This window comes from Lobosporangium transversale (genome assembly GCF_002105155.1).
Source record: "Lobosporangium transversale strain NRRL 3116 chromosome Unknown BCR41scaffold_52, whole genome shotgun sequence".
In the NCBI taxonomy this organism is placed as follows: Eukaryota; Fungi; Mortierellomycota; class Mortierellomycetes; order Mortierellales; family Mortierellaceae; genus Lobosporangium; species Lobosporangium transversale.
The window spans coordinates 222993-244810 of record NW_019029030.1 but is presented as its reverse complement, the minus strand read 5'-3'; the positions used below and the strand labels follow the sequence as shown (position 1 = coordinate 244810).

Here is a 21818-nt window from a genome sequence, read left to right as displayed (position 1 = left end):
GCTTTTCTTTCGCTGTCCAGGCTGTTTTCCTTTTCACTGGTCTTATCTTTCCTCCATTTCTCTTCTCCTTTCTCTTTCTTCCCTTCTTCCTCACCATCGCAATGATTAGTGGCATAGTTGATAAAAGGCTCAATATCTTGTAAGGCTTGACTTGGGCTGTAACACTAAGATTCTCACCAACCAAGCAAACTATAGTATTGAATGTTACTAAGTTAGACGTAAGAAAAAGTAGAATTGTTGTTGAATGGAACTCGAATGCGGAGTTCGACCCTACTGATTTTATTTGCAGATCGATAGTCCGATCTTTGAGCTGGTCTACCTTGACAGTTCCATAAATCATGGCACCTAACAGTGCCGAGGCCGGAACGTGGTGTTAATGTCATTAACTTGTAACCTTAATGAAAAGTCTGAATCATGGATCTGTTAAAAGAAATAAAATAAAGAGAAGTGGGTGTTAGGGTGGAGCATTGGAGCATTTAGAGCAAAATGAAAAAGGACATCTACTTCGCAAGGATATACTAGAACTATAAAGAATGAACAGGGAGCGTAGAGATCAAGCTCAACTCGTGTTTACATGAGAAGAAAGAAACAAAAAACAAAAAAAAAAAAAAAAGAAAGTTCGTCAACATTGTTTCCTGCATTGATTCAAGCAAGTAGAGCTTGTTTTGCATCATGCATTCAATTTATTGATTTCTGAACAGTCAGATACTCATTAGGAGCTATAGATTCGTAGACAATTTCAGCCATGGCTTTATAAAGGCAATCCAACATCCAAATCAAAAAAGATCGCATTCAGGACAGCATCGCCATGTGCCACATGCTCATCAACAAAGAGAAAGTTTACAGGCAAGTGATTTTCTTTTATTTATTTAGTCTGTACCACGACGAGAGCCAAAAATAATTGGGCTGTGGTTCACAATCAAGGGTCGGTTTATTTTCAAAATTATCGGGCCAGAAGCAAGGTCGCGTTCTGTTGATGTATTTTCATCGTTCTGCTTGTCAACTAAGAAGACACTACGCGCCAGTTCACATTCCTCTCATACCCAATACGCGCATCAGATCAAGATACTTTTTTTTTTTTTAAAAAAGAAAAAAAAAAAAAAAAATGCATGTACTCTCTACAGCACTGTCCAACTCAAGAGTACACATTGCAAACATAAAATTTCACTCGCCGCATTCCTTCCGGCCATGGTTTGTCTGCAAGACAAAGTCGAAAGCGTGGTAAGCAAATGAGCCTTTGCACAATATTTGTGTTCCACAAGGACTTGGGCCTGGCGTTCTTTTTTCTTTTCTTTTTTATAGCCCACTGATGTCTTTCTTCTCTTTACCACCAGACTGTCCACCCTTTTCTCCACTAGTTTCCTTTCAGCCCATTGCTCCATTTCACTCTGTCCTCATTCAACTGAAACCTCATTTAGCAGAACCCAGCACTATCTCTTTTTGTTTACCCTGCTTGTTAATATTTTAACTAGTTTTTGCTCTATGGCCATAGCATCGGCCACGTTCCGAGGGAACGTTCTCTTTTTCTACTATTCAGACGCCTCTAACTTGTTTGGCAATATTAATGCGATTATTATCCCAACCCGCACAATACGTCGGCCTAATGACAGTGATGGCTCCACGTGGGGCAGCGGTAGTGGGATCAATGGAAATAGTACCGAGATGGAGGAACCAACGTACAAATTCACCCCTCAAAGTATTCATGGGGCCAATATTGGCACCAGCTTGACCAGTTACTTCCCAGATGGAGGAGAAGGAGGAGAAAGCAGTGGTGACAAAGGCAGTGCAGGACGTGTGAATCTGGTTTCGGTAGCGACTAGGGTTCCATTTGGGTATCGATATGATCTTTTAATGGCTATCAGTCCCCCTTCTCCTCAGTCTTCTGGATCAGCTCCTTCAATACCCATGTTGCTCCGCTTATTACCCATAATGCCTAACAAAGGTAGCGGTCAATTTGGTATCGAATGGATGTATGAACGATTAAATTTTGACCGGACTCCAGAACTACTCCCCAGTGGCGTTTCGAGGTATGCGATCAGTTCAGGGATAGCCATGGCAGATGGCAGCCACTCACAAGAAAGCGAAGGATCTGCAATATATCAACTGTACACAGAAGTGGATGATGTGGCAACCGCAAAAAGCAGTCGATATCGACTAAAGAAAATTGATGTCGCATCTTTGGATCAATCTAACGGACAACCCACAAAGAACATACTTTGGGAGGAGACCCTCGACACCTTGGATAACACGGTCAACCCACGCTTGCTGCGGTTTAAGACTGGATCCGATAATGTCGCATTCTATTATGATGGTGTTGTCATAGGCCAGTGCCGGAGTCCAAACACAGGAACGTGCCTTGCATTTTTTAATAAAGAGAGCGTCGCAACGGTAGGTTTTTTTTCTTTTTTACTCTTCATAGCTGGTCAACTCTGTAGTAACAACATGTACATGCAATTGATAAGTTATCGTTTCTCACTTGCGCACACATGTTGTTCATTTGAACAAACGTCATACTTAGGTTTCAACAACAACGCCTTTTGAATCCACAGCTTGCATAGCAGCAGGTAAAAATATTTTACAACCATGACTAAGCATATGGATGCATCTTTCTATACTAAACTACTAAACAGCAACATGATTTGTTTTAAATGATACATTGTAGATAATGGTATTATCGTCATGGTCACACCCCTTTCAACATACACCTATTCATTTCCAACGACCAATGCCGTCACTGGCTCTTCTGGATCCTGGAATAATCGTTACACCAACGGCACCAAACCCGATGCGATCAATAGCCCGATACTCACATGTGTTGCCAAGGACTACATGTTTTTTTCTATCCAAAAATCGGAAGATAGTAAGGATCCAATCATCAGTACCTTGGACTTCAGCTTCTCATCATCATGGACGTGGCAAAGGGCCAGTTTAGAAAGGTCGTCTTTTGCTGAGGGTGAAAACCCACGGGGTCAACTTGCGCCAGGGGTCTTGGCGGCAATCGTGATTGCTGCTGTGGCCGCATTGACGGGCATAGCTATCCTCTGGATGCGACGAACAAAGTCCACGTCCAGATTAAGGAATAAGTTAAGCGGCGGCGCAGCAGCAGCTAGATCATTGGTCTCGCCTCCAACCTTGACTACTGTGGACTCCCACAGACATATGCCTGGGGGTGGTTCTACGATATCTCCAAGATCACTATCGACATTACGTCCTGCCTCTGCTGCTTCGGGAGAAGGGATCTTTATCCCTATGCAGACCATGAATAATGGTGGTATCTTAGGACAGCAGCAATCGACGTCTCACACCAACTCTTGGTCTAACTATCCTTCTTCATCTTCCTCATCAACAACTGGAGCAGCAGCAGCAGGGGCGTACAATCAAAGGTCATCGTTTCCTACTACCGCATCTGGAGTGCCAATAACAGCAAGCATGCCTTGCCAGGTCGTTACCATGCCGTCAACACAGTCATCTTTCATTGCGTCTTCGCTGGTTGCAGCACCCTATCGGCCGTTCGTGATTCCTTCTTCACCACTGCCGTGTGAGTCAGAGATATCCACTCCTTTGGTACATGCCAATAGAGTCATCACCAACAACTCTGGGACTGATACTGTCGCCGAGCCTGATGCTATCGGGAATAAACAAGAGTATGATCATAACAACCGCAACGTCTACCAAAATGCTCCTTCCTCTTCCGCTTCTTCATCACAAAGACCCAACCCACTCTATGAGTCCGATGCGGAAGAGATAGTTCGAGCACAACGTAACACTCGCCAGATGCAAGAGATGCTCTCTCCAACCTTAGCGAATGCGCAGCTGATTCTACAACAGTCTCAACAACCACGTCAAGCGCATGGACAATAGCAGCAACGTCACCACCCTTAATCGTAATAATAACGTTCAGTGGCGTTGAAACTTTTAATTTCATCATCCGAATCTCTGTATATACCCTCTGTCTTATTAAGTTTCGACAATTGTGCATAAAACAAGAATATCATGTTATCTTTTTTGTTCCTATCATGTTGGTAAAGTTAATGATGCAAAGTAATATGCGAAGTTGTGAGAATTACTGCATATTGTTCTGAGCCTTAAACGCGTCCCAAGCAGAGTTAAGCGTGCTAAAGATCGTGTTGGCCATCATCCTCTGTTCTACTGTGGTTGAAGAGTTCAGCTATAAAAATGCAAAAGGATATAAAAAATATCAGAACGGGTAGAAAGAACGACATAGAAGCAAAAGTATATCCGTTATAGGATAATATATCAGTATATCAATATAAAGGACCTTACCTTATCAGGATGCACTTTGCCGATAGCCCTCATGTACTTGATTTTGACCTGTTGAGGCGTTACTAGTTCGTGCATTCCTACAGGCTTCCACCCAGCACCTTCCCAGAGAACTGAGCCTAAGGACGCAATCAGTGCTCGGACATTGTCCTCCTTTCCAGATTTCCACATCGTCGTCTTCATATCGACCTGATCTCTCAGCTTCAACTTCTCGTCGTCTTCCTTCTCCTGCTGAGCAGCAGTCTGACGCAGCTTTGACACACCCTGAGATTTACCCAAATCCACTTTCATCCTAGCCTCACTGTGGGACTGTTGATGTACTACAAAAATGTCCTGTTTTGAAGACATGGTTACTCCAAGTACGTTTGATCGAGAAGCCGAAGATGACGAAGACACAGTTTTATTTGCCGGGGCTTGTGCTGGGACTTCGCCGCCACCAGCCATGACTGCTAGAGCTTTCTCACATCGGCGATGTCCTTCTGCTGCGTTTCGATGGCCCGGATCCAGCTCCCGTAACTTTGCCCAATCATCCCTGGCCTCTTTATACTTTTCCAAATTCTCATAAGCTGTTGCTCGACGCATTAAGGCTTTACCCAATTGATCTTTAAGGTTCACCCCAGTATCAGGCGGTAAAGCATCGAGGTGACCCTGGCCATCTGGGCCTTGGACCAATAGGATAGATCGATCGCATTCAGACACTGTCTCACGGTACTCACCAATCTTGAGTAAAGCTGCAGCTCGGTTATTCTGAGTGACAACAAGGAGAATATGGTTCGATGGGAGTGCCCGACTAGCTTGAGCATAGAACTCAGCTGCCTGTCCAAACTGGCCTAGCTTGAAAGCTTCGTTACCTTTCTCCTTGAAACGATTTGACTCTACCATCTGTTGATTACTGGCTTGAACTAGGATTCTAGGCGGTCGACTCAGCTTTGGTGGTACAGGGGGAGGCGAATGAGCAATAGCTAGAGGTCGATTCGATGGCGGTTTCCCAGATGTGCTTGATTTGGAAGACGATGGCAGATTGTTAAGAGAATCACCCATAGGAAATAGAGGCTTTTGATTTTTGGATGATGATAGACCACCTTTCCGTGCTGATGAGACATATGTGTCCTCAAAAGTCTCTTTCTCCTGACGGGGCCGAGATGTCCTTTCCTGATACTGCTGCTGCTCCTTCTGTCGTCGCTGCTCTTGTTCTCGCTGCCGCCTTCCTCTATATACCTCATCCTCCTCCGAATCCGAGTCCTTATACCCTCCTGGACCTCGTTCATCATCAATCCATTCAAATCGACGAGTTGCTGCTGATTGTGGCTCCTCAATTGTCATCTCCTCTATCAATGCCTGCGCTTTATCTCGTCCTTGTTTATAGATCTCATTCGCCTTGGACAGAACCGACATTCCAAACACCGAGGCTTGACCAATAATTTTATCTTTATGCTGCTGCAATTGTTGTGCTCTAGTCAAGTCCTGAGTCCGCTGCGATGCCTGTCCATGATGCCCCTGTCGCGATTGGCTGTCATTACGTCTCCTACGACCATCCAGAGACGGATCACTATCATCACGATAATGCCCCCTCTCTCTTGCCCTGTTTTTTAGTGTTCCTGAGGGCGACTGGCTTTCAGTTTCATCAATTTGAACTAAATACTCAATAGCCGCTTCAATATCTCCGCCGCCAATCGACAGTGCACGCTTTGCCCGGTCCACTGAAAATCCCATGGATACAATCTGTGCAATATCCTCATCCTCTTTACTTTGACTCTTTAGCGGAGAGCGGGGTGATTTTACAGGTGACTCTTTCCGCGAGGCTGAAGGACTAGTATGGGGTGAAGGTGCTACAGGAGAAGGTTTCTTCCCAATGAACGAGTTGAGTGCATCGGTAGAATCACGATTAGGAGAGGTTTTTTCGGGCGGAGCCTTCTCAAATACTCCAAGATCAATTATGTCATTACTTGAAGCCGGTGCAGGCTATCATGAAAGGTATTTAAAGTGATATAAAAAATATAAATAAAAAAGGCGATTTTTCAGTCTCTTAACAGTATAAAACTTCTATTGTTATGATTTCAAATCAACGTTACCTGCGCGGGCTTTGAGGTTGTCGCATTAGCCAAGAAATCCAGATCCCAAGGATCAATAGCCTTTGTTGACTGGACTGTCTGTCCAGGGGGTGGGGTATTATATCGACTATAAAGATTCATAAATATGAAAAATTGTTACATTCTTTTCCAACAGGATCCACGGGACGTTAATTAGACATGCTCTTACATCGAGTCAAGAGATTGATCCTTGAGAGAAGGACTGCTCCTGGACGAAATCTGATCACCTAGCAGTGCGCCAAAGGGGTCCTTGGGCGCTGTAGGAGTGGATGCTTTAGTACTTGTCGATGGCGACGAAGCATTGGAGCGTTCGGGTTGCAAAGGCGTCATGGAGGGAGAGAGAGATCGACCCAGTCCACTTGGAGAAGCCATCAACCCAGCTCCAGTCCCAGCTCCAGCAGGTTTCTGATGGCCTAAAAAGGCGGTTTGCTGTTGTGGTAAGGCCGGTTGCGGCTGTTGGAGCTTTGGAATAGATGATGTAAAGGCTTGCGCTGCAGGCTGAGGTGAAGCTGTCGCAATTGGCTTGGAAGGGCCTGCAGCGCTTCCGGAGCCATTACCTCTTGGTGCTGATGTCGAAACTAGAGCTGATGCTCCGTTTACAGGCGGCGTGAATGCTGGTCGAATAGATTGTGAAAATGATGAAGACGAAAGTGAGGACGAGGATGGTGCTGGAGAATTAGATCTAGAATTATGGTTTCCTAGATTAAAAGGACCACCTATGGAAGATGCACTTGGAAACTGTTGCCGCTGTTGATCATATCGACGACGCTCCTCAAGGCTCATGGAATCAAGGCTTTTGGAGATATTCGAAGCCGCATTCTGGCCAAAGGATGGCATTAGTGATTCAAAGACTTCATCTGCTCTCTTCTTAGAGGTCGTTGTTGAAGTTGTAGTGGAGGCGGAAGAGGAGCTCAATCCCATTCCCATGTTTGTGCCTCTGGTATTGTTGTTGTTAAGGTATGAAGAAGCGGACGTTACAGGGGTTGGGGTGAGCCCCGTCTTATTAAGACCCATTTGGAGATGCGCTGGTTTGACAGTAGGTGGAGGAGGCGACGGTTTGACATTGTTGCTCCATCCCGCTACCCCACTGGTTGTGGTTGTGGTTGTGGTTGTGGTGGTAGATCCTTTGTTGTCCCAGGAAAGACCTAGGAGATCATCCATGGCGCTTGATGTATAAGGCGGAGCAATGAACAAGGATTGATGACAGGAAAAGAAGGCGAAGGAGATGGATTAAATGAATTGATGGAGCTAGAGAATATGACATCCTTTATTCTATCAATTGTTTCAAAGATTCATTTTCCATGAAAATGAAATTATATCACATGCAGCAAAGTCTCCGTGTGTACCATTCCACAGAATGCATAGACAATTAAAATTCCTTTATCCATTGAAGAGCTGCGTTGGCCTTGATTTGGTCTGCGTTGTAGCTCCGGCCACACTAGAGCCGAGCTTGGGTTTAACTTATAGCCCAGAGTGTTGTAAACGCAAAGTAGATGTGAATATTTGAACTATGCACAATTTCGATCGTTACAATCAATCGCTGTTCTTGTAGTTTGTAGAGAATGTCCATAGTAATTAGAGCTCATTCAAAAAGTTTAACAGAATAACATTAATTCTGTTAACTGGATGGGTATATTGTTACAATAACAAATTAAGGCATGGCGTCAAGTAACCTTAGAGCCAGAAGAGAAACGCGGTGACATCGAAAAGGCCAACCAGTATCCGGTTAAAAAAAAATAAAAAATAAAAAGTCAAGACTAGAAAACCAGTTTTGCAACAATGTAAAAACAACATCTCTATCAAACCTCTAACAACATCACTGTAGAAGACGAAAGATTTTATTTATCTTATGAACTTTTTATGCAAATGCTTTTTTTCCCTTCCTTTTTTTCTTTTGTCCATGTGGCTATATAATATGTAAGCTTCCTGGAAAAGAAGACGTCGGTGATGAAAATTGTTGGAAAAATATTAATATGATGTGATGTGATGTGAGATAGATGTGTAGATGGATAAATCGCATTGGATATAAAGGCTAAATTATAAAATAATGACGAGAAATGCGACGGATTCTTTTCGCCAGGCTTTTCATGCCTTATTTCCCTTAAATAAGCTGAAGGTAGTTACTGGGTGCAATACCGATAGTGCCATCCGCCTTGCGTGCTTGCCACCATTTGCCCTTGTTATCTACGATATCTAAAACTTCGCCCTTCACAAAGCTGAGTTCATTGCTATCCTCAGGATTGGCGTCATATGAGTACAGTGCGCGTGCCTTATACGCATAGTCTGCAGCAGGAGCCACAACTACAGAGCTCAAGTTCTCTTGGGGTTGCTGGTTTGGCGATACAGCACCGTGTGCAACACCATTCGATACACCAGCGGTAGCAGCACCAGGGTTGCGTGGGATGACAAATCCGTTAATCGTACGCTTGACTAGAGAATCCTCTTCAGCACCAAAGTAGAAGACCCAAAAGATCTAGAAATGTAGGAAATAGGACATAGGATTTTTTTTTTTAATATTCATTTCTTTTTTCTTTTTTTTTTTTAAACAGTTCAAATCAGGGCTTCAAGTAATGACAAAGTTACCAAAACAAAGGATTGAAAGATGAGACCAGAACCGACAGCACTGTACATGGCATGGTGCACATTGATGGTGGTATTGATGCATACAAACAATAATGAGAGGCCGCCAGCAATGAAGGTCAAGATCTAAATAAAGTACATGTTACAATATCTAAATTAATAAACTCATAGCAGCTTTAAGATAGATGAGAAATCAGTGTAAAGTAAAGCTTACCACAAGACGGTAGTTGTGGACGGCCTGGGTGGCAACTGCCAATGTTGCACCTAGAAGTATGAAGAGATTGTAGAAAATATCGACCCAAACTAAGCGAACAGGTCCGACCACGCATATAGTGAGATCACATGCTGTGAGGGCGGCTGTAGAAACGAAGGTGATGATCCAGCCGATCTATGTGATGTCACGGGCATAAAGAAAGAGATTAGAGATCGTGATCCTCAGTCAGTCCCCATGGTGTCCAGACAAGACTATTGTAGGCCATTCAGGAGATCATGTGATGCGCTGTGCACCTCTTGTTGTGATGCTATTTTTAATATTAGAAAGGGAAGGGGGGCCACGATCACATCACAAATGAGTCCTGTACCAGGCATATTCTATTCTTTCCTACTCGGTCCATCGTTTTTAACTTTGCCTAGTATCCTGTCCTTTTACACTGACGTGTCAGATCCTGACTGATTTACTCTCCTTCCCATGACGAGGAGAGTGTCTTTCGACCAGTGCTGACGATTCTCTCTTTGACTTCTTTCTGTTGTCGTTTTTTTTTTATTTATTTATTTATTTATTTATTATTGGTTTATTTTTATCGGGTAATAGGGGTCATATTCCGAGAATGTGGTGCCAAGTTATATTTCTGGAAAGAGTAGACGATATGTAGCACACGCGCCTCAATAGCATCGACATTATTGACTTGTTATTATTGAAAATCCATCGATTGTCATACGACTGCACAAGGATCGAATTTTTTGCTTTTGAGCATGGAACAGGAACGGATAGTCAATTCCGTGCCACTCACTGCCACTTCAATGGTCTTTTTTTAGCAAAATCCTTGACTTTCATTTGTTTGTGTTGCAGAATATACCCTGTTGTTGTTGAAGTGGCGACGACAAACGAAAGGAATTAGAACAAATACAGAGAAAAGTCTTACCACAAAGAGGACCAGTGAGCAGAGGAAGAAAGGCTGTGCCAAGACAAGACCGAAATCAAGTTGAATCATGACTCGTATTTATGATATTGGTAGGAGAACGATGCGATCAGAGAAATGAGAGACTGTATGACTGCCGTCCAAGACGATGGCTGCTAGATAGTAGGACGTTGAATTTTAAGAATAAGTAAGATAAAAGAAGACCGAGAGTGAGGGAGGAGAGAGTGTGGGTCAACGGATTGGGTCAAAGGTGGATTATAAAATAAGAAAAAGAGAAAAATAAGAGAGGGGAACGTGCCTCTTGTTCTTTTTTTGGTTCATGAGAAGTAAAGGACACAGATGACGATGGTTTAGGCTGTCTGTGTACCTGTTGTCTTGAACATGACCATGACCCCCCGTTCAGCAATAACAAAGAGCCATAGCCATCACCGCTTTTTTTTTTTTTTTTTTTTTTTTTTTGTATTCAACCCGTCTGTGTCCCGCCTCTTTATTTCTATCAATTTGCATATTTGTTCCCTGAGCTGGTGTGTCTCCCCCGAATCACCACCGCAATTGTTTCTTGAGAATTAATAGTTTAATGAATATGCAATAACTGTTGGCCAATGACAAAGCATGGACCAGATATAATCAATTCACTTATAGAGTAGACCAGAGTCAAAAATGATAATCATTGGGATGCTGGCAGCAGCAACTTATAACAGATTATGGTAGCTGGGACAGATTTTCATCCCAAAACAGAAATATTGCAATTAAAAAAAAAAAAAAAAAAAAAAAAAAAAAAAAAAGGGCTGTGAACAAGAAGTGCGCTGCGGTTCTTTTAAAATAGTAGCGGAAGAGGTACAAATGGAAGATATGATGACTGGCATGAGAGATGAGTATGTGAATGTCAAAGAAGGGGGGCTTGATATTTCAAGGATATTGAAGGCATGACTCTGTTCAGGAAAAAAATAATGCGTAAATGTAAGATGCAAGTGTGATATTTTTTGTCATTCATGCGTTGCCAACGGTCAAGAAGAGACTGGAAAGAAATTAGGGAAAATTTTATTCCGCCAAAAGATACAAAGGATGGTTTGTGATGTAAGAACATGAAGGAAGCCGATCTGATGTCCATGGATGAATGGCAAACCTACCGAAAGAAGTGTTCTGCAATTGAATGTCTAATGGCAAAAGATTAAAGAGAAAAGTAAAAAAAAAAGAAAATAAAACAAGAAAATGAAGGGCGAGGATTCAATTAAGTGGGGTAAGAAAAGCGTAATTGTACACAAAACGGAGTTGTTTTTTAGACGACAGCAGACTGAGGATCCTCTTCATGTTCAACACATGTCTTGCCTGAAGTATAAATGGCTTTCTCCTGTCTTCTTGTTTCCTTGGCAGTAAATGACACGGGAACCGAGTAAATAAATCATCGGGCATGGTCCAATAACAAGATAAATTTCTATGCTCATCTACACATAGTCTAATCAACGACACCCGCGGTATGGACGATACACCTCTAAGGTTTCGGGCAAATGCTGTCGCAATTTCAATTTTCCTGTGGACAGCCCCTGAGGCGTCTCACAGTTGCCCATTCCAACTTTGTCCTGAAGATGAGTTAAACTGCAGACGACACAGCTTTGTACCTGAAGAACATTGCCCTAAATATTCTAAATGTTTATATCTATGAAGATCCCTGTTTCTCAAAAATATAGATTCTTCAACACATTTCTAAAACCAACCCCATGTCCTCATATCTTAATCTACACAATTGATCAACAGCCCCGAATCATAAACATTTAAGCTAGGGTTCATATTAAATGACCAGGCTTTTTTTTTTTTTTTTTTGGCTCGGAGCGGTTGGGGCCACGGCTCTCAATGTGAAAACGAAGCAATTAATAAAAAATTTCAACGAGATCAAATTCAATGTGGTCAACAACCAGAGGCGTTCCACGCGACCTAAGCTTCATTAATGAGCACAATCATACGAGTTCTTGTGTGACTTGACAAGTTAATCTAATGCTCTTCCTTTCATTCAAATTCACATTATCAGGTTGAGCTACCATACACAATCAAGATGTTCAGGGCTCCTGCGAGGTTCCGTGCATTCATCTTTATGAGGCTATGGGGAATGTATAACTGGGAAATGATAAAGAGAAATCAGACCTTCAGTCATATTACACTATGCCCTAGTCGCCCAATTGTCTGGGCTCTTGGGGTTCAGATCTCTGACAATAGAAGTTGGCTTGCTTATAATTGGCACTACGGCGAATGGTTGTGGCAATAAGCAACATGCAGCTTCTCTCCCCTCTAAGCAGAATATCGACGGTGGTATATCTCTACCCATGAAACATCGCCAGAAAAAGACTTGCTCTCTTCCAGACAACGTTGGATACGGGATCAACAGCAAATGTAGTGTCATAAAATTTATGCTTTCACCTGCTCTATGCTTTCCACATAAAACGGGCCCTACTTGTACATTTTCCTTCCTACGTTCAACAGCATAGTCCTATTATCCTTCCGTCCTAAAGTATCCCTTTCTTTTTTGTTCTTTTCCTTTGACCATGAGCAATTCATCATCCTCCTGTCCTTACAAAAAACCGAAGGTCCCTATTCCCAGCAATGGTACCCAGCTTTTAAAGTGCCGTATTCAAGCCCAGGATGCAGTTCAAAACGCAAGGGACAAATTCAGTGAAGCTGAGCAGATAATGCAAAGAGAAGCTAAAATGAAACAACAGATGGACCAAGCAAGTCGAGCATTACAACGTATCGATAGGAAATTAAACAACAATATCCTTCTACGCACTTGTTACTTTTATCTATCGTAGTTCAAATATTTGCAACACTACGTATCATTGCAAGTGCAAATTGGGTACAGAGTGGCAAAGACATTTCCCTCCCAATGATTCGTCCTTGTAGACTATTTTAAGAGGAAATGAAGACATAAAAGCGAAAGCAATGAATGGCAACCCCTAGAAGTTGTTCTCTTTTTTTTTGTCTCGTGATAACTGATAAAATATCCACATGTATACCACTCTTTTCGAAATCCACCATCCCAACTCTCGTCCTTTGATGATAAAACTATCACGCTTTTGTAAAAAGAAGAGTAAAAGCGAGGGATCTTTTTTTTTTTTTTTTTTTTTTTTTTCCTTCTTTATTTGCGACCTTCTTCCAAACATGACCGACCAGCCTGATCCAACAGAGAAACTTTCCTTTGAGGAACAGAAAGAGATCATCGAACAAAGACTCAACATCATCGAAAATACGCTCGACAAGATGCAAGCAGAGACCAGACAGGGGTCGACTAATATGATAAGACAATTAAAAGAGATTGAGGACACACTGCAACGCGTCGTAAAGCTCTTGTGCGAGGATAACGACAAAGTGTAGTTTCTCAACCCAGTAAAGCCAATTCACAAACAAACAAACAAACAAACAAAGCAAATAAAACAAACAGACAACCCAAGATCGTTGGTTATATTTTATTTGTGTCAAAGCCTAGGATAAATAGAACCTCAACATGATCGACGATTTCCTCGGTAGCAAACATACCAATCCCCATGAACACATTTTGTATCCAGTTCTGATGGGCATGGACAGCTAATGGGCTTGTCTACACATGTATCAGTCTCAGCACAGTAATAACCTGCGCAATCCCATCCTACTACATGGTAGTTGGATGATGAAATGTCGCGGTAGTAATCCTGTTCACTTGTATATGCGTTTAGATCTTCATACAACTGATCGATCGGTGAGCGATGGAATATCCGTGGACGACGATGATATTGATAGTGTTTTGAAGATGATCGTGATGAAGACGAGGATGAGGACCAGTGTGGCTCTCTTGAAGGCGTGCCAAAGGCAGGACGGACAGATGACTCCGACAGTGGTGGTATAGTCACGACTGCCTCAGCTTTTCCGCTTTCTAAGACAGAGTGAGCTTTTGTCCATGAGCCTTGTACTGCAGATGATCGGGGTGAATGATTGGGGGTGATTTTGATGAGGAAGTAAAGGGCGAATGTAACGAATACAATGATAATCCTGTATGATGATGATGGCAATACAGAAGGATGAAAATACAGGTTTAACCTTGAAGAATGGGGCATAGACATTTTAAACAAACCCTGTGGAAAAAACATTTTGACAAAATATTGAGTGAGGAAAAGTGAATACAGGTAAGGAAGGAAAAGTACAGAAGGTAAATGAATGAATAAATGAATGAATGAGAATGAAGAAGAGAATGAAGGATAATAATTTGAAGCCTTTGTCTAGGTCCCTGAAAACAAACGTCTTCCCACAACGTGGCAACACGACAGATGTTTGCTTAAAAGGAGAAAAAAAAACGTTGTGAAACATGACATGTGATAAAGCTGTCAAGAGTGAGATTTGAATGATGGTCATTAAGATCTAGAGATTGGTATCTTCGTTACGACTATTTACATGTACAGGGTAGCTCTAGTCTACTATACTTGTTGGTGCTATGGTACAAGATGAAGCTCCTAATTAAGGAGACCGCCTGCTTGACGCGCTACGCCCATCATTCGCGTCTCGCCTTATGATGCTTTCTTTACAATCATCCTATCCTTCTCTTCCTCCTGTGCCACTACCTTGGCCAACCCCGCAGCCATGGCCTCCATGGCTCTGGCAATCGCACTTACAGAACCCTTCGGGCGTGGCTCTTGCTTCGCTAATTCCTCTAGCTGTTTTCTCCGCGCAGCAGACAATCTTGGGGGTCTAGTTCGTTTTCGAGACTTTTGTCGCGCATCTGGAGGGCGGTAGCTGTATCCATATCCCTGGCCTTGCCCGATCCCAGCATCAGCGCCAGATCCAACGCTCTTGGATAAACCATTTGCATCTTGGCTGGTTCCGTTAGGCCCTCCGGTTGTGTTCTCAGCTATTGAGGCCGCAAGCTCCATCTCATTGCTCTTCAGTAGGTCTTGACACACAGCCTCAACTCCGCCCATTGCATCCACAATGTGTTTACCAAAATCAGTCAAGCGGTAGACCCATTGCCTGCCACGCTTTAAACCAAAACTCTCGAAGCGAGGCCTAGGCTGGCCCTTTTCATGAGCTAGTGCATCCGAAATCTGCGCCCTCCAAATCTGAAGATTTTTGTGTCCAGTACGTGGAATTCTGTTCAAATGACGGCTGAATAGCTTCTCTACCATGGCCGCAACGTCGTTCAATGTCCCCTCCAACTCCGGCAGCCATGCCAAGGAAAGGAATGCCATTTGTGCATAGGTTGGCAGTTTAGTCGTCGTTGCTGGATCCTGCTTGCAGCGCCTGGAAACACCATGACCCTTTCCTCTTACAAACCCAGGGTCGGTCAAAATTTGTCGACGGGAGCGCACAGAATGGACAGTGCGTTTCAGGGTTTGTGCAATTTCCTTAATAGGTACTTGCATTGCAAACAATTTTAGCAATAGTTCTTCATCCTTGGACGTCCATGGCCGCTTAGCTGATATGTTTGCGCCTTCAACGGACTCATCAGGGCTGTGGCCTTCTGACGTATCGGTAAAAGGTGATGAAGAAAAATCTGATGTAACATCCGCTGGAGGCTGTGACTCCTGATTACTCTTTGCTTCTGGCTCGGGAGATGAGACTGTGGGATCAGAAGCCAGCTGTGTGGATGCTGGCGAAGAGGGGGCCAAGGATGGTGAGCTCGTATTATTGAGTTTGCGCCTCTTTGCCGAGCTCGCTGTTTGCTCCGTCCTTGGTTCACTAGCTTCATTCTGGCTTGCGCCGTGCTCATGCGTCGGAGACGATGATTGCTGTGGGAGAATAGCCTTATATGCCTTGTGTTTCCTTGGGCGGGGAGATCTCGCTGGTAAGAGACGTGAAGGCTTGGCAACTGATCTATTAGTATCATTGGGTACCTCCGTCAGAGTGACGTCCGTGGTAGCAGCCTGTGCTGAGCTGAATGGGTACGCACTATTGGATCCACTTTCATTTGTCGCATGGGGATCCAGACAGGAATCAAAATCGTTGTTCAAGAAATCTAGTGGCTCCATCATGAAGCGGGGTAATGGTCTAAGGTGCTGTCCATTAAACACATACTCCTCAGGATCCACTCTAGCTGGTATACCAGTAGTCTCTGCCATGTACTGATCACGTTGAAATGCTGCCTGGGTCTCAAGCTCCTCCATGAGCGTACGGAATAAATCCTGCGTGGGCGGCGAGAGATCATGTGAAGGCAAGATTGAGGAAGTTGTCTCCTGAGCCTCCTCTGGATTAGAGGGTGCTGATGTTACAGATGGTTGGTTCTCGGAAGTCTGAGTTGAATCGATAAAGACATCAAAAGGATCCATGACAAAACGGGGCAATCGATTGTGATGATAGTGATGATTATGAAGATTGTTATGGAAAGAGAACTCAGACGTGTTCATTGTATTCCCACTAATATCAGATTTGTTCGAAGATGCTAAATCATGATCTCGCTGGATCGCTGCTTGAGTCTCAAGCTCTTCCATAAGCATACGAAATAAATCCTGTGTTGGTGGAGACAAGTGTTCATGACTTGTAGATATCGGGTGAGGTGGACTTGAGCCATCGTCTGTCTCGAATTTGTGAGGCTCATCTGATAATGGTCGCTTTTTAGGATTTACAGTGTCGAGCTCTTTGACGGCATCGCTCATATTTGTGCCTGCACCTGATGAATGTGGTGTTGATAGAGAAACCATGTCCGAAGTAGCCTGGTTCAGTTCAGTAGGTTGAGGTGACTCTTGATATGAATGCTGAGTCTGTGTTGATGACATTGTTGATTCATTGGTGTGATTCAAATCTGGATCTAAGCAGGACTCATATGTAGAACTGAGAAAGTCTAGGGGCTCCATCATGAATCGCGGCACGGATCTCACATGGTGGCCATGGTGAGTGCTATCTGTATTGCTTTCAGAGGAATCGAGTCTTGTCGAGGGCGCCATAAACTGATCTCGTTGAATAGCAGCCTGAGTCTGAAGCTCTTCCATCAGAGTACGAAATAAATCATGAGTTGGAGGAGGCACGAGATCATATGGAGGGAATTGATATGATGTTGATTCATAAAGGTGATCAATATTTACAGAGCACATATGGGTATCTGTATCACTGGAGGAAGGAATCTGTTGACTCTCATTTGTAGTAATATTGGTAGTACTATTGAGGTGATTATCTCGTGAACTGTCCATATCTGTCACATCGTTTGTGGACATATTTTGAGGTAAGGGTAGAGATACAAAGTGAGTGTTATCCGCCTCCTTATCATCGTCATTTTTCGAGTGAATGTAATCGTGAAAGTTGACATCGTCTTCACCATCATTTTCTGAATGAGTGGTCTGGTGGCTGTGCGCATCAGCCAATAAATCTCCCCGTATCATTTTCCCCTGAGTTCTTTCAACGTATTGCTCTTGGTGAGAGAGATGTGAATGCCCATGAAAAGGGTCGGTCTTGCTATGAAACGAAGACCTTAGCGGTTGTACATGCCCCATTACCATCATTGTTTTCAGAAATCTGAAGAATTAGGAGAGAACTGCACAGCCTGATACTAGAAACTAGGCAGGTTTCCCACCGATCTCTCAAGATACAGCAGCACAGTCTGATGTATTTATAGGAAGGACAAGGGCACAAGGTTAGTGAACAATTGGCGTCATTGGTCCTATCTGCAGAAGGTTAGTGTAGAACGTGCAATAGGTACCTTCAGACCAAATTAATGACAGGATGACTGAATCGTTGGAATCGAGATGGCGACGATGTTTATGAGATGGTGAAGTGTTTTTTTTTTTTTTTTTTTTTTTTTTTGAATACAAAAAAAAAGAAAAGAAAAGAAAAGGAGAATGGGAAGTTTCCAATGGTCAATGTAACTCTTTTTCTGAAGGTGGTGATGTAAAAAATAAAAATAGTGTTTATCAAAGTAAAAGGGCCTTCTTTTTTTTTTTTTTTTTTTTTTTTTTTTTGGCAAAAATTGTTTGCCAAAAATGTCAAGTTCCTCAAGTTTATATAGACCATGCAACAGCCGAGGGAACATGCTCAAACCATGAATTCCTCACTCTTGTATTCCTATGGTGTTACCCGATTGTGGCCTGTTAAGTGTGTTTGTTGATTTATGAAATGTCAGTAGAAAACAATTTATATGCAAATTGCACGCAAAGCGACACAACTTTCCTAGAGAGCAAATGCACTCGCGCAGCCAATCAATTGCTCCTTTTCTTGAACTGTGAGCATCTAGGTTCTAACATCCCCCACTCTAGACTATCACCAAAAATTTCTACAAACACCCCAAGCTTGTAATACGGCTGTGGAGTAGCTGCCTTTTCTTCACCCAGCCTCCAAACAGCCACACTTGTTAGTGACACGACAGCCCACCTGTGTTTGATTCGACTACTGGTGGCGTTTCAGCAACAGGTCTTTATTCTTTTTGTTAGTTGCTTGCATATTGCTCAAAATAAAGAAAGAATGCTAGAGCATCTAAGAATTATATATATATATATATATTTTGTTCGTTGCTCATTCCAGAATAATATGCTTTTTGGCCATAAAAGTTTATGGAAAGCTACGTCCTCCATCATGCTGTTGTCCTCTTTCCCATCCTCAGGAGATTCTGATACCATGTTTATGGAAAACAAAGGAGCTTTGAAGTCATTTCCGTATTCTGGCGATCGCCAAGCTTCGAAAAATGTTGGCGTTCACAATTTCGGAATTGTGATTAATGATGCGTATGGTTTCAGCTGAATGATTCATATCCTGTCGCTGTACTACTTCCACTCTTCTGATAGATCTATCCGTTGCTTCTAGAGTGTACTACATCAACTCACGTCACGTCTCGCCTTTGCGCTTCCCAACCATTGTGGCTATAAATCTTTTCATCCAGTTCTAGTTCCTGTATTAGACCGATGGCGATGATGAGATTTGCAATGCCTTTGTTGTTAGCGAACCTACCTTGGTGTTTTTGCCTGATTGTATCATATGCAAAAGATTGAGAACTGAATACTATGCTGATTTAATGATTCCTTGCATCTGCCTTTATACCGACACTTTGCTGTGATCTCTGTCACTTCTGGCTAGGTTGTAGAGAACTTCATGATGGGAAAACCTTTACAATTTAGAGCCACATAGATTGAATCGTTCAGTACGCGTCGTAAAGTTAACTATGCCTTGGATTAAGAAGTGCCAACCGTACCTTGTCCCCAATATGAATGAATACTGAGGAAGTGATCCAGTTCACCAGAGGAACCGTTAGTGCATTTTTGTTCGTACTTATTTCATTACAAGAAAAACTCTACAGACCTCTTCATGTTCTTGACACCATTATCTACCTAGGGCTCGAAATGAAATCCAACAATTTGTTTATAGGTCCTGTATTGGGGTCGAGCGCGGTTCTTTATCACCTTTAGAATGATGTTATTTTAAAAACAGACGCTTTCGCTTTGGTTCCTTTTTGCAGCTTGCGTATGAAATCTGATTGAATACCGTAAGCTGCAAAACCCCATTGTTTCTTGTAAACCAGAGGAAGATGTCGCTGAATTTGCTGTTGTTTCCTCACATTTGATTAGGCCCGATACTGTGTCATGACCTTGTATAAATTACTTCAGCCCTCATCTCAAATATAAGCTAACCGCAGCTTTCATAGTTTAAAATTACCTTGACTTGAGATTCCCCAGACTTTGTTCGACAGCACGGATGGTCTTGGTAGATATATTCGAGTACTGACCGCAATGAGGGACTCTTAATAATTGTTTTAATCCAAAATTCAACTCAAAGCTTTCTTGGAAGATTCATTCTAGGACATTTCACTGGTGAAGCATATATAGCCCAAAGGGTTTAAACACATCTGACTTATTCCTTGACTTAAGCGAGGCTTTGCTAAGCGAAATATGACGACGAATTCGCTTAAGGACCTTACACAAATGTGATGTAAAGATCATAATAAGCCCAACAAACCTCGAAAACAGGCTCAAAGGCCATATGATCGTGTCATGCACAGCTATGGAAATACAGCAGTATCCCTGATGCTTCGCAGGGGGTATGTCTTTCAAAGCAGTGGACAGCTGAAAAGTATGCAAAGTTGTATATGGCGAAGCATTATTTCACCAATAGGATTTAGGTTTACGTGTCATGAAATGACAGCCTACACGAACAGTGCGACTATATCCTAGAGCAGTGGAGCCAGATATAGGATCTTTGGGCCTGGAACTCGAACGTATCACTAGACTATTTTCGTAATTGAGGACAAGAATAGGCATCAGTTCCGTAAAGCAGCAGCAGTTGGTGTATTTGACACCTTCTGAGTTTATACGTTCATATAAATACATCCAAAACATATATTATACATATACCTGTCTATTGCGAGTTCTAGATCAGGATGTTGGATGCTTGATACAAAGCAATGTTTGTTTACTTCGCAATCCGGTATAACCTACCGGATGAACGTGCAAATAAATGCCATTGATGCTTCCATAAACTGTTGTAATACTACAATGCAGAGAAAGCGGAATGGAGAGAAGTGTATCTAATCTTGATTTCCAAGGAGATTGATTGTTCGTAAAATGATCTCTTTCAATGGAAGGGAGTCATATTGATGTTTTTACTATATCGTCCTCTAAAAAAAAAATGCATAATGACCCGATGAAAACTTGTCCCATGCAACCTCCCATGTTCCAAATGATCGGCTCTTTGTACCACAATGCTTTATCCAAAACTATTGGCGCAGTGAGAACAATCTCCTAATTTGAAGCTGACGTTACACACATTAGGGGCTGCATTTTCCAATTCATTATTACGACAGGCGATTGATAAGGATTGTGATGTGAAAAGAGTCGAAAAATGTAAAACAGGTAGTATGAAAAACAGGTGGTCCAACCGTGTTAAAAATAAACCGTCGCCAATGCCTGTCCGAATGCAATTCCACTTTTTTTTTTTTTTTTTTTTTTTTTTTTTTTTTTTAAAAAAAAAAAAAAAAGAGGAAAAGTGAGGAAAAGTGAGGAAGGAGCGCTACCACTAAGCTGCATTGCTTCGAACATCATCTTCGAAGAGAATCTGGTTCATTTTTTGAAATGAAGCTGTCAAGGATGTATTGACTAAAATAAATAATCTCCGACACGCGTCAAGAGATGCATTCAAGGTGCTTTGCTTTCCGTCTTGTCTGTTTTCATGTATTATCGTTTTCTTATTTCTTTTTATTTAGCAAGGTCCTTGTTTCTATTTCTCAATTTTAATATCATTTTCAGGTTCACTTTCACTTTTTAATTTCATTTGAATACCCCAATATATCTTTCGACTTTGTTCTTGCTGCCGTTTCAACAGCTTTGGCATAATTCGTTCAACATCTCGTTCAATGGCATCCTGTTCTTGGCAGACCCGATCTGTAATAGCACGGACCCGCTGTTCTTCCCGATCCAGGAGCTCTAATACCCTATCCGCTCGTTTACGTTGCTCTTGTAATTGTCGTGCTCGATTTCGTAGTGGTAACGCCTCCTGTAGCAATTTCTCTTCCCGTTCTCGAAGCCGCTGCAGTTCTTGTTGCTCCGGCGTCGACCTTGGAAATGGTGGAGCCGAAGGGTACGACGATGGCTGTTTTCGAGCCAGGCGAAAAATGTAAGACTGTTGAGGTTGATATCGATATTGCTTTTGCATATTTTTAGGGTTGCAGGACCGGTACATAGAATTACATGGTTGAATTGGATGTGCACGGTATTTGATTGTCATGGTATAGAAATTGTAGAAAGAGAGAGGCAAATAATATGTAACGTAATTGAGAGGATGTTGTGATGAAAGAGATGAG

The 21818-nt window shown here is 42.5% G+C and overlaps 7 protein-coding genes across 7 annotated transcripts; 1 reads left to right on the top strand and 6 right to left on the bottom strand.

Annotated features, from left to right (window-relative positions):
- The first annotated feature begins 1311 nt into the window (after positions 1-1311).
- Positions 1312-3987, top strand: BCR41DRAFT_425643 (hypothetical protein). The gene is made up of 3 exons (XM_022030611.1): positions 1312-2388; positions 2519-2564; positions 2663-3987. The coding sequence occupies exons 1-3, from the start codon at positions 1483-1485 to the stop codon at positions 3859-3861; spliced, it is 2151 nt and encodes a 716-aa protein (XP_021876959.1). The 5' UTR covers positions 1312-1482; the 3' UTR covers positions 3862-3987.
- On the bottom strand, positions 3860-7611 carry BCR41DRAFT_327847 (hypothetical protein). Its single transcript, XM_022021675.1, has 4 exons — positions 6541-7611; positions 6354-6459; positions 4285-6243; positions 3860-4168 (listed from the first exon to the last, which is right to left on the bottom strand). The coding sequence occupies exons 1-4, from the start codon at positions 7530-7532 to the stop codon at positions 4064-4066; spliced, it is 3162 nt and encodes a 1053-aa protein (XP_021876958.1). The 5' UTR covers positions 7533-7611; the 3' UTR covers positions 3860-4063.
- Positions 7612-8190: 579 nt separating this feature from the next.
- Positions 8191-10266, bottom strand: BCR41DRAFT_362067 (hypothetical protein). The gene is made up of 4 exons (XM_022025668.1): positions 10094-10266; positions 9166-9339; positions 8955-9077; positions 8191-8844 (listed from the first exon to the last, which is right to left on the bottom strand). Exons 1-4 carry the CDS (start codon positions 10160-10162, stop codon positions 8473-8475), a joined length of 738 nt encoding a protein of 245 aa, XP_021876957.1. The 5' UTR covers positions 10163-10266; the 3' UTR covers positions 8191-8472.
- A 3259-nt stretch (positions 10267-13525) lies between these two features.
- BCR41DRAFT_362065 (hypothetical protein) lies at positions 13526-14332 on the bottom strand. The gene has a single exon (XM_022025667.1). The coding sequence runs from the start codon at positions 14200-14202 to the stop codon at positions 13579-13581; it is 624 nt and encodes a 207-aa protein (XP_021876956.1). The 5' UTR covers positions 14203-14332; the 3' UTR covers positions 13526-13578.
- Positions 14333-14484: 152 nt separating this feature from the next.
- Positions 14485-17801, bottom strand: BCR41DRAFT_425640 (hypothetical protein). Its single transcript, XM_022030610.1, has 2 exons — positions 17736-17801; positions 14485-17636 (listed from the first exon to the last, which is right to left on the bottom strand). Exon 2 carries the CDS (start codon positions 17536-17538, stop codon positions 14617-14619), a length of 2922 nt encoding a protein of 973 aa, XP_021876955.1. The 5' UTR covers positions 17539-17636; positions 17736-17801; the 3' UTR covers positions 14485-14616.
- Positions 17802-19827: 2026 nt separating this feature from the next.
- Positions 19828-20358, bottom strand: BCR41DRAFT_374606 (hypothetical protein; the record flags this gene model as incomplete). Its single annotated transcript, XM_022026884.1, has 2 exons — positions 19828-20085; positions 20170-20358. 2 exons carry the CDS (start codon positions 20356-20358, stop codon positions 19828-19830), a joined length of 447 nt encoding a protein of 148 aa, XP_021876954.1.
- Positions 20359-21191: 833 nt separating this feature from the next.
- On the bottom strand, positions 21192-21802 carry BCR41DRAFT_362063 (hypothetical protein). The gene has a single exon (XM_022025666.1). It carries the CDS (start codon positions 21740-21742, stop codon positions 21236-21238), a length of 507 nt encoding a protein of 168 aa, XP_021876953.1. The 5' UTR covers positions 21743-21802; the 3' UTR covers positions 21192-21235.
- Positions 21803-21818: the final 16 nt, after the last annotated feature.

Excerpts from the sequence above, each read along its gene's own strand:
- BCR41DRAFT_425643 (XM_022030611.1), top strand. The coding sequence starts at position 1,483 with ATGGCCATAGCATCGGCCACGTTCCGAGGGAACGTTCTCTTTTTCTAC. Across the intron at positions 2,389-2,518 it reads ATAAAGAGAGCGTCGCAACG|GTTTCAACAACAACGCCTTT; the intron begins GTAGGTTTTTTT and ends CGTCATACTTAG. Across the intron at positions 2,565-2,662 it reads CACAGCTTGCATAGCAGCAG|ATAATGGTATTATCGTCATG; the intron begins GTAAAAATATTT and ends GATACATTGTAG.
- BCR41DRAFT_327847 (XM_022021675.1), bottom strand. The coding sequence starts at position 7,532 with ATGGATGATCTCCTAGGTCTTTCCTGGGACAACAAAGGATCTACCACC. Across the intron at positions 6,460-6,540 it reads GATCAATCTCTTGACTCGAT|TCGATATAATACCCCACCCC; the intron begins GTAAGAGCATGT and ends GAATCTTTATAG. Across the intron at positions 4,169-4,284 it reads GCAAAGTGCATCCTGATAAG|CTGAACTCTTCAACCACAGT; the intron begins GTAAGGTCCTTT and ends GCATTTTTATAG.
- BCR41DRAFT_362067 (XM_022025668.1), bottom strand. The coding sequence starts at position 10,162 with ATGATTCAACTTGATTTCGGTCTTGTCTTGGCACAGCCTTTCTTCCTC. Across the intron at positions 9,340-10,093 it reads GCTCACTGGTCCTCTTTGTG|ATCGGCTGGATCATCACCTT; the intron begins GTAAGACTTTTC and ends GACATCACATAG. Across the intron at positions 9,078-9,165 it reads TCCACAACTACCGTCTTGTG|ATCTTGACCTTCATTGCTGG; the intron begins GTAAGCTTTACT and ends TACTTTATTTAG.
- BCR41DRAFT_362065 (XM_022025667.1), bottom strand. The coding sequence starts at position 14,202 with ATGTTTTTTCCACAGGGTTTGTTTAAAATGTCTATGCCCCATTCTTCA.
- BCR41DRAFT_425640 (XM_022030610.1), bottom strand. The coding sequence starts at position 17,538 with ATGATGGTAATGGGGCATGTACAACCGCTAAGGTCTTCGTTTCATAGC.
- BCR41DRAFT_362063 (XM_022025666.1), bottom strand. The coding sequence starts at position 21,742 with ATGACAATCAAATACCGTGCACATCCAATTCAACCATGTAATTCTATG.